Source organism: Histoplasma capsulatum, genomic scaffold (genome assembly GCF_000149585.1).
Source record: "Histoplasma capsulatum NAm1 scaffold_1 genomic scaffold, whole genome shotgun sequence".
Taxonomy (NCBI): domain Eukaryota; kingdom Fungi; phylum Ascomycota; class Eurotiomycetes; order Onygenales; family Ajellomycetaceae; genus Histoplasma; species Histoplasma mississippiense.
The window spans coordinates 6732972-6744294 of NW_001813982.1; the positions used below are offsets into that span (position 1 = coordinate 6732972).

Below are 11323 nucleotides of genomic sequence, written 5' to 3' on the forward strand. Positions count from 1 at the left end.
TTCCATATCCTCCTGTCGCCGCGTCAGCCGCACCCACCAAGCGATACAAGGGCAACCCAGTCAAGCACCGAATCCACCGCCCCTTGGTACTGCTCCCACTGCCAATAGCCTATTATTGTCTAACACAGAAATTTGTATTAAAACGGCCTTCCATAGCCATGCTGCGTCTGCAAAACCGAAAAAGCCGCCCGCGATGACTGCATGCTCTTTTCCAAATCAGACGATGCCGCGCAGCAAGAATGTCGACCGCTCATAGAGCAGTATAAGAGCTGTATGGCTGGGTTTGGATTCAAGATTTAGAAAATGGAACGGAAATGACGGGGCTCGCGGTGGAATATATGCTATAAAGAAGGGGTGGAGATTATCGGGATGAGATGGGCTGCAGCTCAAATATCCGCGAGTGTACGATATGGTGGTTCTGCTTTTATTTTCTTCTTTTTAAAAGTTTGAACTTTGGAATTTGACAATGCATACTTCTGGCGCGTTACGTTTAGGCGTCAATATGGGGGGGGGGGGTTCTTGATATATATATATATATATATAATTCACGTTTTTGGTGATTTTTTTTTATACGGGTAAGCTATTATTCGGGAAGTGGCTTCCACTCCCTCCAGCCTTGCCGTATTTCTTTTTTCTTTATATTGTCCATGAAAAGGATGTAAAATAGAAGATCTCCACTTCCACTATATAAATATACGTTCATTCAAGAATGATCCCCGCCTATCTCTACGCTTCGTAGCAATTTATCAATTCCAAGCCTCCCCTATCGATCTTCAAATACATATTCAAGCGACTGGATGCAAAAAATCTAAAGAAGTAGGCACAAAATAAACTCATATTCGTTGGCAATGAGGATATAAAGTTACTAAGTGATAAATATCTGGGTAGAAATAAAACGATCGAAATAAAACGGTAGTATGCAAAAATTAACTACGCAATGTGACGTAGGGCTAGCGAATATGCAGAAATTGAGGAATGGAGAATGGAGAATGGTAGGAATAAGAAAAGGCTAAAAGGCAAATAGAAAATAGAGGGAAGGAAAACCTCACAAAGTAACGTAAAACTAATGTGCTAATCATGGACGTCGCGATCCCAATAGAAAAAACAAGATACCGTGACAAGAAAGATGAATAACCCAGAAGCAAATAGGGAGAATGGAATGAACGCCAGCAGAAACTATGTTTAAATAAGCCCTCTTCATCCCGGTGTCGAAAGTGGAAAGATATGATTAGTACTATTGCGTTAGGTTCATCTAGCAGAAGAAAACGCAAAGTAGGTGTTTCCATGGCTATTAATCCGGACGAAAATTTCGCTAGGCGGTCCGGGAGGTAGCTGCGTTGCTATAAATTTAGATGCGCGTGTTGAAGAAATCCGGGTTAAGTTGAGATGACGAGCAGGATTGTGAAAACTTCCATCGTCCTGGAGAAAACAGAATACCGTCCCCTCGAGGTTTTGAAGAATACTTAAGGTTGATGAGAAGGCATTATGGTTGGTTTCAAGCACTGATACTGGATCCCGCGCCGCCTCCAACCCATCCAAATTTTTTCAATCCGCCTTTCACCGCTTCCTTCCCACAGCCAGCCCCAGCCTTGATACTTGATAAACGATCATTCCCCGAACTGTTCCCATTGATGAATCCATCAAGTCCAGTAGATCCAAGACCATGTTCAGCATGGCCTATTTCTCGCCCTAGTACGTATCCAGCGGAGAAACTGATGGCAGAGAACAAAACAACCACACCAGCGCTGATTACCCAGGTCATAACGGTGGGGCTGATGATGGATGAACTCTGAGACATAGACACACGGCGCGACCGCTTTGAGGACGGAGAGTGATTGCGAGACGAGTTGGTTTTTCGTCTTGCTTTATGGGCTGAATCGGGCGACGCAGCACGTTTAGAGGATGAGGACCTTGGGGGGGTGTGACAGTGTCCTGGGATGGTATTAAAGGTGGGTGCTATCGTCCTGGCACATTCTTGGCTGTGGTCCTCTCCCAGAGCAATAGATTTGGGAACTAATCGAAAGGACGAAGGTTCGGATCTCTCGGTTGTTGGGGGTCGGGAGTCTTGCTTGGGCAACCCACGAGCCGCGGCTGCGCAGGATAGAAGAGTGGAAAGGCTTGCTCGTAGAGCAGCATCGTTATCGGCTTGGTAGGAAGGGGATATCATATTGTAAGGGGAATGTTGATGCTGGCGCGAAAGTCGTGCAGGGTGAAGGCTAGAGCGCGAGTTTCTCCTTGATCTAGCCCGGAGGCTAGGAGGCGCTGATATCGGATTTGTAGTAAAAGCGGACGGTCTCGATCGTTGGGTTTGCGAAGCGGGAGGGTGTGAAAATGCATTTGGCTGTGGAGTGAAAGTTGGTGGGTTCGAGGTCAAACCAAGAGCGGTAGAGTTGTCATCTTCATCGCTTGAAATTGCGACATCAGATGTTGATAAATTCCCACGATATAGCATCGCATTTCCGCGTGAGAGATCTTCGTTTGAGCTGCTCAGAACCCGGTCTGACTCGCTCTCACTCTCTTCATATTCATCTTGACTACTTCCTGGAACACTAGGAGAGCGGCGCGAGTAATGAATATTTAAATTACCTGCCACAGAAGCGTGGCGGTGGATTCTTTGGTGGCGTCGCTGCCGTACCCGAAGCCCTGTCGTGACAATATCATCGCTTGCAGTGACAGAAGATAGGGAAGAGGATGACGGTTGAGACGCAATTTCTATCCACGAATCTGTATAGTAACTAAATGAGTACATGTTGAACGAACAAAATATAGCGAACATTAAAGATAATTAAAGAGATGGAAAGTTCAAGAAGAAAGTACGGCCGATCAGTATGCATGCTTGATACTTGATCGGTAGTGTCTATCACTTCGTGTTCGTCACTCGCTAGCTGCACACATACCTTCTGATCTGGTATGTCGTCCACCAGACGTATTTTGTGATGGAATCACAGTTTCTCGTGACGTAGTTGCGGTGGTGGTATCTCTGGGGCCATGTAGCGAACGTTCCTGGTTCCCGTCAAGAATAGTCCGATGAGGCTCAAGGTGGTTTGGCTGCATGTTGAGTCCTGGCCGGGGAGGAAATGAAAGAATATGCCCTGCACTTTAACGGTTTCTGGTCTAACGACGTTGGTAAGATCGAAGTAGGAAGAAGAGGCCTTAAATAAAGGGCCAAGAGATAATCGTGCACTGATACTAAATTGGCGACTGAGAGGAGATAGCACGCTAGAGGGAAATCAACCACAAAGAAAATAACAATTGAATAACAGAGGATTGTACAGCTGGTTGTGTAAAGGGGGGTAGAAGCCAGAGACCGGATGTCCACTGGATGGCCCCGTGGTATTCCTCAGGTGATAATACGAAGCAGATGAGGGAAAGCAAGTGGTATGGTATGCGCGATAACCGTATCGCAACCAGCACCCTCGTAGAAAGTATGAACAAAGGAGACAAGGAGAAGAGGAAAGAGGTGGGATAGATGAGGACGAAATGTTAAAGAAGTTGAAGTTGACGATAAATATAAGAGGTGAGGAGGAGACATGGAAAGAAGAGCCAAAGGGGAGATGGGGCGGTGAATGACGCAGTGCGTGGTATTTGACGATGGAGCTGGGTGGTGGATTACGTGTCGGATTCGTCCAGTAAGAGCGAGGGATCTGTGGATTTAGGGCAACAAAAGTGCGTGTGCATATCGAATTTAAGTTAGAGTGCTGCATCACGTGGGATGCCCCGCTTCCTCAAATAAGTTTAGGGCTTAGAGCTGCATATTTGTAACGATAAGATAAGAGTTACATCTGAATTGCACGTTACGAGTACTTAAGAGAAAAACTATATAATCGAAATCATAATATCGAGGTTATAAACGGGTGCAAGGAATTACCTCTGCACTAAACCAAAATAAGAACTTTTAGGGGGGAGAGGGTTAAAGACAAAATAAACATGAACGGAAGCCAGAATAAACAAAACAAAGCCAAAACAGGTATATCATACATTACCTATGGCGGGAGGGAGTCATTCCATGGCGCCAACTGAAATCGTCAATTCAAAACAACACATCCTTGATATATAGAAAATTCACCACCGAAAGCATTTCGTGTGATCTAATCAAATGTGGTCTTCGTACCGCGGTAGTCGCCAAATCCACCACGATTGGTGCTGCCACCACGGCCTCCACGGGGAGCACCACCACCACGGCCTCCACCACCACGTCCACCGCGGGCGCCACCACGACCGCCACCGCGTCCGCCTCCACCACGTCCACCGCCTCCAGAGTTCTGGCGAGGGGAGCTGAAATCGAGGCGCATCGAACGCCCTCCAAGGTCAGCACCATTGAGGGCCTGGAAAGCGGAACGCGCCTCATCGACCGACGAGAACTGTACGTAGCCAAAGCCTTTGGGACGGCCAGACTCTGGGTCGGTGGGGAGACGCACACCAAGAATCGATCCATGTTCCGCGAAGGCCTCGGAGATCATGTTCTCGTTTGCGCTAAATGCGATGTTACCGATGAACAAGGTATCACTCTCGGGGCTCGTCTGGTCACCGAAGTTTTGAGCGCGGGACTGCGCACGCTCTTTTGGGGCAGCATTGGAACGACCGTTGGCGAAATCGACGTTCAGTTTACGGCCGTCGAGCTCCGCATCCTTTTTGGCTGCGTGAGCTTTGGCCGCATCCGCAGCGTTGGTGAACTCAACATATCCGAAACTATGCATAGGGGATCATCATGTCAGTTTACATGTAGCCTATAGTGATGGTAAAGTTTCCAGCTTACCCTCTCGACCTGCCACTGTCGCGGTCGGTAACAATGCGCACGCCAGCAAGCTCACCGAATTCCTCGAATTCGGATCGGAGCCATTCTTCGTCGACATTCCATGACAGGTTACCGATGAAGAGGTTCCCACCTTCATTGGAATCCACCTTTGTCTTCTTGGGTGCGGAGACCTCCTCCTCCTCGTCTTCAGCCTTGCGCTTCTGAGACTTGGAAGATGGCTTCTCAGCCTCAGCGTTTTCTGCTTCTTCTGATTCCTCAGCCGATTCCTCAGCCGAATCATCCGATGATTCATCCGATGAATCTTCCTCGGATCCCTCGGAACTATCGCTGTCGTTATCAGACTCCTCTATAGTTGATTCCTGTAGATTATTAGCAATGACTTTTTGTTGAAGCGTGTCACCAGTGCAACTTCGCTTACCTTTGCTACAGCTTTGGCAACTGGTTTCGTTTCTTCAGTAGCGGAAGCTTCGGAGTCAGAGTTAGAATCAGAATCAGAGTCACTTTCGGATTCAGATTCATTGCTCTCACTTGTCTCCACCTTCTTGCCGTTGGTAGCAGGTTTCTCATCCTCGGACGAGGATGATTCCTCCGATACAGAATCGGATTCGGATTCGGATTCGGATTCGGATTCGGATTCGGATTCAGATTCAGATTCGGGCTCAACTCTGGCAGTCTTGGTGGCGGCTTTAGTGGGAGCAGGTTTTGTCTCTGTCTCGCTTTCACTCTCACTTTCGCTGCTAGAGGCCTCGGTGCCATCGCTGGACTCGCTCTCTGACTCCGATTCCGAAGGTGACGGCTCCCTCTTCTTAGATTTCTTGTCTTCCTTGACAATTTTCTTGGCCATCTCTTTGACCTTCGATTTTGGAGCGACAGAACTCTTTGTCACAGAGCCATTCTTAACTTTGGACACAACCTTGTCCTCTCCTTTGCTAGTCTTCGATGATGATTTTATTTTCGACATCTTCATCTAGCCATGGTTAAATCTCGCGATTCTAGAATAGAGAGATAAAGGAACTGTGAAGAAATACAAGATAGAAAGGAGAGTAGCACTCACATTGTCGTAATTTCTAGTCAAACAGGTATTGGAACAAAATCTGTGCAGCAACCTCTGAAAGTACCCTCAGTACCCACTGTGTATTTGGTTTGTATTTGCGACAATTTGAGCCCTCAGTCGAACAGCAAGCAACAAACAGCTATTAGATGGCTGTTATATGTCCTATTGAACTCGAGATCTCTGTCTCGAAAATACCCGCAAATGGTTTGCCCTCAGTTACCCACTAGTTTCAAGCCCACAGATGACAGACAGGCAAATACTTGCTCCGTCTATAGAACCCACAAGTGAAAGTCCCACAAGAAATTTTGCAGTATGGTTTTCAAAAAAAGCCCACAGCCCTCAGAAGTTCAGAAAGCCCACAGGTACGGAAATACTTGCAGCAAGCCTAAATTTGTATCCGGACAGAAAAGGAGAAAAGACGGCACCGGGTCCAGTCTTTATCTCTCTAGATCCACAGGCAAACTCCCACAGATATCTTGGTTCGAGAAGGAAATCTTGTTCAAAGAAATGGAAGACGCAAAAAAGATGGAGGACACAAAAATATATCGAATTTTCCGGAAAAATTAATTTCAGCGGCTGGAAATTTTGCTCACCGCTTTTGGGAAACTTGGCGCGCTAAAACACCGGCAGTTCATCCACGAGTTCCACTAGAACAAAATAAGTTAGCGGCTGGATCCAAGCTTTATGTTACCCACACGACCTCGGTAGCCATCTCATCACTTCGCGTTGGAGCTTGCCAGGTGCAACTCCGACGACCTCGACGATAATTTATTGACTTGCACAGGGACATCTATTGTCGTCGATTCAACACCACCAATGGTCGTCGTCGTCAATCGACACACAATGGGCCCCTCCCCAAGTCTGTCACCTTCCCATCGCCCGCGAAAGAAGAGGAGATTGCTATCAACGACCGCTCCCCACTCAAACATCGATCTTATCACCAACACGGATGCAACTCAGCCTTCTCCCACCTTTCCGCTCGTGTCGTTTCTATGGACAGCTCGTGCCGGTGTATCCCAATGGGTTGTGCTACCTCTGATTCTGATGGTCGTTGGGTTATTTCGCTGGTCCACAGGCCTATGGGGATATTCTGGTGAGCTTTAAGTCATCCCCCCAATTGAATTTCGAGAATGAAGCTAAATATATGAAATACCTCAGGCCAAAACACTCCTCCAATGTACGGTGACTTTGAGGCTCAGCGACACTGGATGGAAATCACCACCCATCTACCGTTGTCGCTATGGTACTTCTATGACTTACAATGGTGGGGTCTGGACTACCCTCCCCTGACTGCCTATCACAGTTGGCTTTTGGGTAAATTGTAAGAATCTAAACTCGTCTAGATATCTTTGATCTGTTGCTGATATTAGATAGCGGTTCGATCATTGACCCCTCATGGTTTGTCCTGGATGACTCCCGCGGAGTTGAAGGCCCTTTACTCAAAGTCTATATGCGTGCGACAGTCGTGATCTCCGAATACCTCGTTTACATTCCTGCCGTTGTTATATTTCTTAGGAGATACTCTCGAATGCAAGGAACTCACGTCTGGGCTTCTTCCATTGCGCTTGTTGCCATCCTTATGCAGCCTGCCACTATTCTTGTAGACCATGGACATTTCCAATACAATACCGTTATGCTCGGGCTAGTTGTCGCAGCATTGGAAAGCATGTTCGCCAGCCGGATGCTCTGGGCCTGTTTGTTCTTCGTATCGTCCCTATGCTTCAAGCAGATGGCTTTGTATTTTGCCCCAACGATATTCGCCTTCATGCTTGGCTCCTGTTTTTCACTACGCGTGAGGATTGGCCGTTTAATCAGCATTAGTCTGATCACGATCCTTACGTTCGGCCTGATATTCGCTCCGTTCATAATCATGCCTCTCTATAACAAATACCGCGGCATTGAGCTGTCACTGCCCAGTCCGCCTCTCCTCCAAAACTTTCCAGTGCAGCTGGATGAGTCCTCGTGGATTTTCCCTCCAGTCCTGCAGCTCGCGCAGGCAATCCATCGCATATTCCCGTTTGCCAGGGGCTTGTTTGAAGACAAGGTTGCTAATTTCTGGTGCACTATCCACACATTCTACAAACTCAACCGTTTCCCGTCAGCCTTACTCCAACGTGCGTCACTTGGAGCCACCATTCTAATGATCTCGACGCCGTGCACGCTCATCGCCCTATACCCTCGGCCGACACTTCTTCTACCGGCACTAGCAAGCACGGCATGGGGATTTTTCCTATGCTCCTTTCAAGTCCATGAAAAGAGCATCTTGTTACCACTCCTCCCCATGACCCTACTTTTTGGCAGCGAGCGCGGCTTAAGCAAAGAAACACGGGCATGGGTTGGCTGGGCGAACATGCTTGGCGCGTGGACCCTCTTCCCGCTCTTACGACGCGACGAATTGCGCGTTCCATACTTCGTCCTCATTCTGCTGTGGGCATACCTGCTTGGCCTCCCACCAACGTCGCTAGACCTATATTGGAATGAATCGGCCGCGCCCTCTCAAGCGACTCAAAACGGCCCCGGGAATTTACACATTCTCACGAAGATATTGCATTTGGTTTATTATTCAGCTATGATATTCTGGCACTTTCTTGAAGCCTTCGTCGCTACACCGTCGGGGAAGCCGGACGTATGGGTTGTGCTTAACGTTTTAATCGGAGCATCTGGGTTTGGCATTTTATATCTGTGGTGCACGTGGAAACTCATCCAGCAAACTTGGTTAATGAGCCCGTCGGCGACTTCATCGAAGACTCTGAAGGGCGAGTCCGTAAGTGAAGAGAAGAAAAAAGGATAGAAGGGGAATTCAATGAGGATAATAATAGAAAACTTAATTGTGTGATAAAAATATTTACCTACTGGAGCTGGGAATTTATTTCCTTCTGTTCCCCCATTTTTGATTCCGTATACTTTTACACATCGTATTATTTACTTCACATTTTGATACACAAAGCATCTTGCGACATCCATTATCTTCATTTCAAACATGTGATTGTAATTCACTGTAAACGCATTTTTTTAAAAAATTCTTTTTTGAATCATCAACCCTGTTTCTTAATTCCAACTCCGTATAATAAAGACTGTTAAGAAAACCAAAACAATAATGAGCAGCGGCGGGCTGTACAGTGCAACTGATCAAATCGATTTTGGAAAACTCAGTTTAACAATTTTGGAAAAGCGCTCCTTTAGTATAAATTATATGCTGTTGTTCTCCTGATGACGAGAGAGGAGGAACAATATTTTTTTTCTCAGGCTATTAAACATGAAGGAGGTTTTACGGTCATATTCCAAAATATGCCCGTCGAACTCATGAGTAGCATGGCGTGCGTCTCGGAAAGGGCAGTTGCCAGCCGCTAAACAATCAGATAAGGACTCAAGAGGGCCAGTTTCATTTTCTGCCAAGTTGCTTAGGACGGTGTGGTATTTGGAACGAATGGCGCCGGCGTTTAAAATAAAGGCATTCAATATCGATCTTGACAGATAAGAAAACATACCAACGCATGTAAAGCTTCAGAAAACGTAGCTGCCTGATAGGGTTTGAATACTGATCAAGGTGGGAGGGAAAACAGTTCACGTTCTATTTCAAGTCCTCATTCCTCGATCAAGCAACTGCACCGACCATTCAGTGTCAGGGGCTTAGAATTGGTAAGGGAGTTTGTAATCTTGACCGCAAGAGAACCTGAATAGTCCAGCTGCCAGCACACAGGCCGGCGAGAGGGAAACTCAACCCTTCGCCCAAAACCAATGCGTTCAGCGCAACTTGCCCCCTTAGTTAGCACAGTCCCCTAGTTCCTCCCCATCCGCTTCGAGCCAGTGCTCCTTCAAGTAGTTCAGCCCTTCTTCGGTGACACCTAGACTGTCAGTTAGCCACGGATCAAAGATGAGATCCTTAATACCCAGCTACTCCTCAGGCAGCCGCGGAGGATCCTACGACGAAAGTGTAGGAACCTTTCCTTCTCACTATCTTATGCGTCTTGGATATTCCCCGCGGCGAGTTTCTCGAGAGTGATGTCGGGCATGGAGGTGATTTTTTTTCCTATATTATCTTTTGCAGGAGGCTACTCATGTCAATGTAGTAGATGTAACTTTTTTTTTGCTCTGGTGCATAAAACCAAGTGGTGTTGGCATTAGCACAGCTCCTAGCTCTGCAACAAGATGTCAAGTCCTTAAAAGAAGGATAAAACTTAGACCACAAGCAAGGAAATAAATAGCACCTTGTTTTGGCAGGAATTGATCACCATTTCAACACTTCCGATATCAACTGCTTAATTCCACTTATGTCCACATGATGACCTCCTGGGGCTCTCCAATCGTCATGCTTTCGATCATCGAAATCAGATGAATGGTAGCTGCTGTAATGATCGGCACCGGTCAGGAATACAGTACTAACCACCTAGGCTCAAAAGACCATAAGACGGTTGGCTTCCTGCCTGCCGCGCCCAATACGCCTACCGTTACAGCTGCTTCAACTCTGTGATAGATGATCCGATCTTGGTAGACTTCTCAGTCTGATGAATCACCACATTCGTTCGTCATTCTCAAGCTCCTTATAAAAGAACGTCTCGCTCACAGAGAGAAGCGGATTTTTTTTTTTTTTTTTTTGATTGAAAATCTGAAGATCAACATGTGAGAAAAAGTATTATCTGATTTGAAAAACGATCATAGTCAATCTATCTGTATGTGTTATTTTCAGTGTGTGAAGGAAGTTCAAACACACACAAAAGTAGCTGGAGAAAAAATTGTTTCGCGCGTCCAAGCGACAGGAACTTCTTTATAGATGCTATAAAATGTGATGATTCATTAAGAATTTCTCAAAAGTCTGCTTGTGTAATACACAGATGTTTTGCTCGAGATTTTAACATCTCAAGGAACGAAAGAGATTTGTGAATATACTCATATTCAAAATGGCTTGTCTTTGCCCTATTGCGCTTGCCGTCGGGAGGATATCAGGGCATCCAATATGTATTGCCATATCACCACCAACACTGGTGGAACAGCAGGTAGGTAGGCAGACGACGCTGTGAAGAATCAATCACCTTGTCCGTCCGCCGAGTGACAGTGCGGCCGAAGTTCAGCAGAAGCTGAGTGGCGAGCCAGAAACTCCGCGACCAACCGCCACATTAGAGAGACACACATAACTGGGTAGGGACGGAGTTTTCCGTCCTCTGAAAGAGTAGGCGAAAAATAGGTGGCAAAAATGGAGGAGAATGGATGGAGGATGGTGGCGGTGGGACTGGCAAACAAAGCATCTGGTGAGTTCAAGCAACAACACCGTCTGGGGATGTACTGTGCACGCACGGAGGACTCGAGGTATCGAAGCTGAGGGACGAGCGAAGGGGAGAGGGGCCAGCCTCTATATATGCATATGCGTATGGCTCCAAGCGACGAACTCTGTTGCACTGCAAAATGGAGCACGAACAGCCCTCCCATTTAGCCCAGCTCAGCTGACTATTGAATTTAGAACCTTCAGCATTTTTTCTACAGGGTTCTTGAGCTCTGATGACGTATGTATCTAGCTA

At 46.8% G+C, this 11323-nt stretch overlaps 4 protein-coding genes across 4 annotated transcripts; 2 read left to right on the forward strand and 2 right to left on the reverse strand.

The window, feature by feature from the left end:
• Positions 1-1495: 1495 nt before the first annotated feature.
• On the reverse strand, positions 1496-3054 carry HCAG_01907 (predicted protein; the record flags this gene model as incomplete). Its single annotated transcript, XM_001544810.1, has 2 exons — positions 1496-2724; positions 2898-3054. The coding sequence occupies 2 exons, from the start codon at positions 3052-3054 to the stop codon at positions 1496-1498; spliced, it is 1386 nt and encodes a 461-aa protein (XP_001544860.1).
• Positions 3055-4088: 1034 nt separating this feature from the next.
• Positions 4089-5717, reverse strand: HCAG_01908 (predicted protein; the record flags this gene model as incomplete). Its single annotated transcript, XM_001544811.1, has 3 exons — positions 4089-4689; positions 4757-5115; positions 5175-5717. The coding sequence occupies 3 exons, from the start codon at positions 5715-5717 to the stop codon at positions 4089-4091; spliced, it is 1503 nt and encodes a 500-aa protein (XP_001544861.1).
• A 936-nt stretch (positions 5718-6653) lies between these two features.
• HCAG_01909 (predicted protein) lies at positions 6654-8638 on the forward strand (the record flags this gene model as incomplete). The annotated part of the gene is made up of 4 exons (XM_001544812.1): positions 6654-6903; positions 6969-7131; positions 7185-8574; positions 8630-8638. The coding sequence occupies 4 exons, from the start codon at positions 6654-6656 to the stop codon at positions 8636-8638; spliced, it is 1812 nt and encodes a 603-aa protein (XP_001544862.1).
• A 2070-nt stretch (positions 8639-10708) lies between these two features.
• On the forward strand, positions 10709-11304 carry HCAG_01910 (predicted protein; the record flags this gene model as incomplete). Its single annotated transcript, XM_001544813.1, has 3 exons — positions 10709-10808; positions 10993-11056; positions 11289-11304. 3 exons carry the CDS (start codon positions 10709-10711, stop codon positions 11302-11304), a joined length of 180 nt encoding a protein of 59 aa, XP_001544863.1.
• Between the last annotated feature and the right edge of the window lie 19 nt (positions 11305-11323).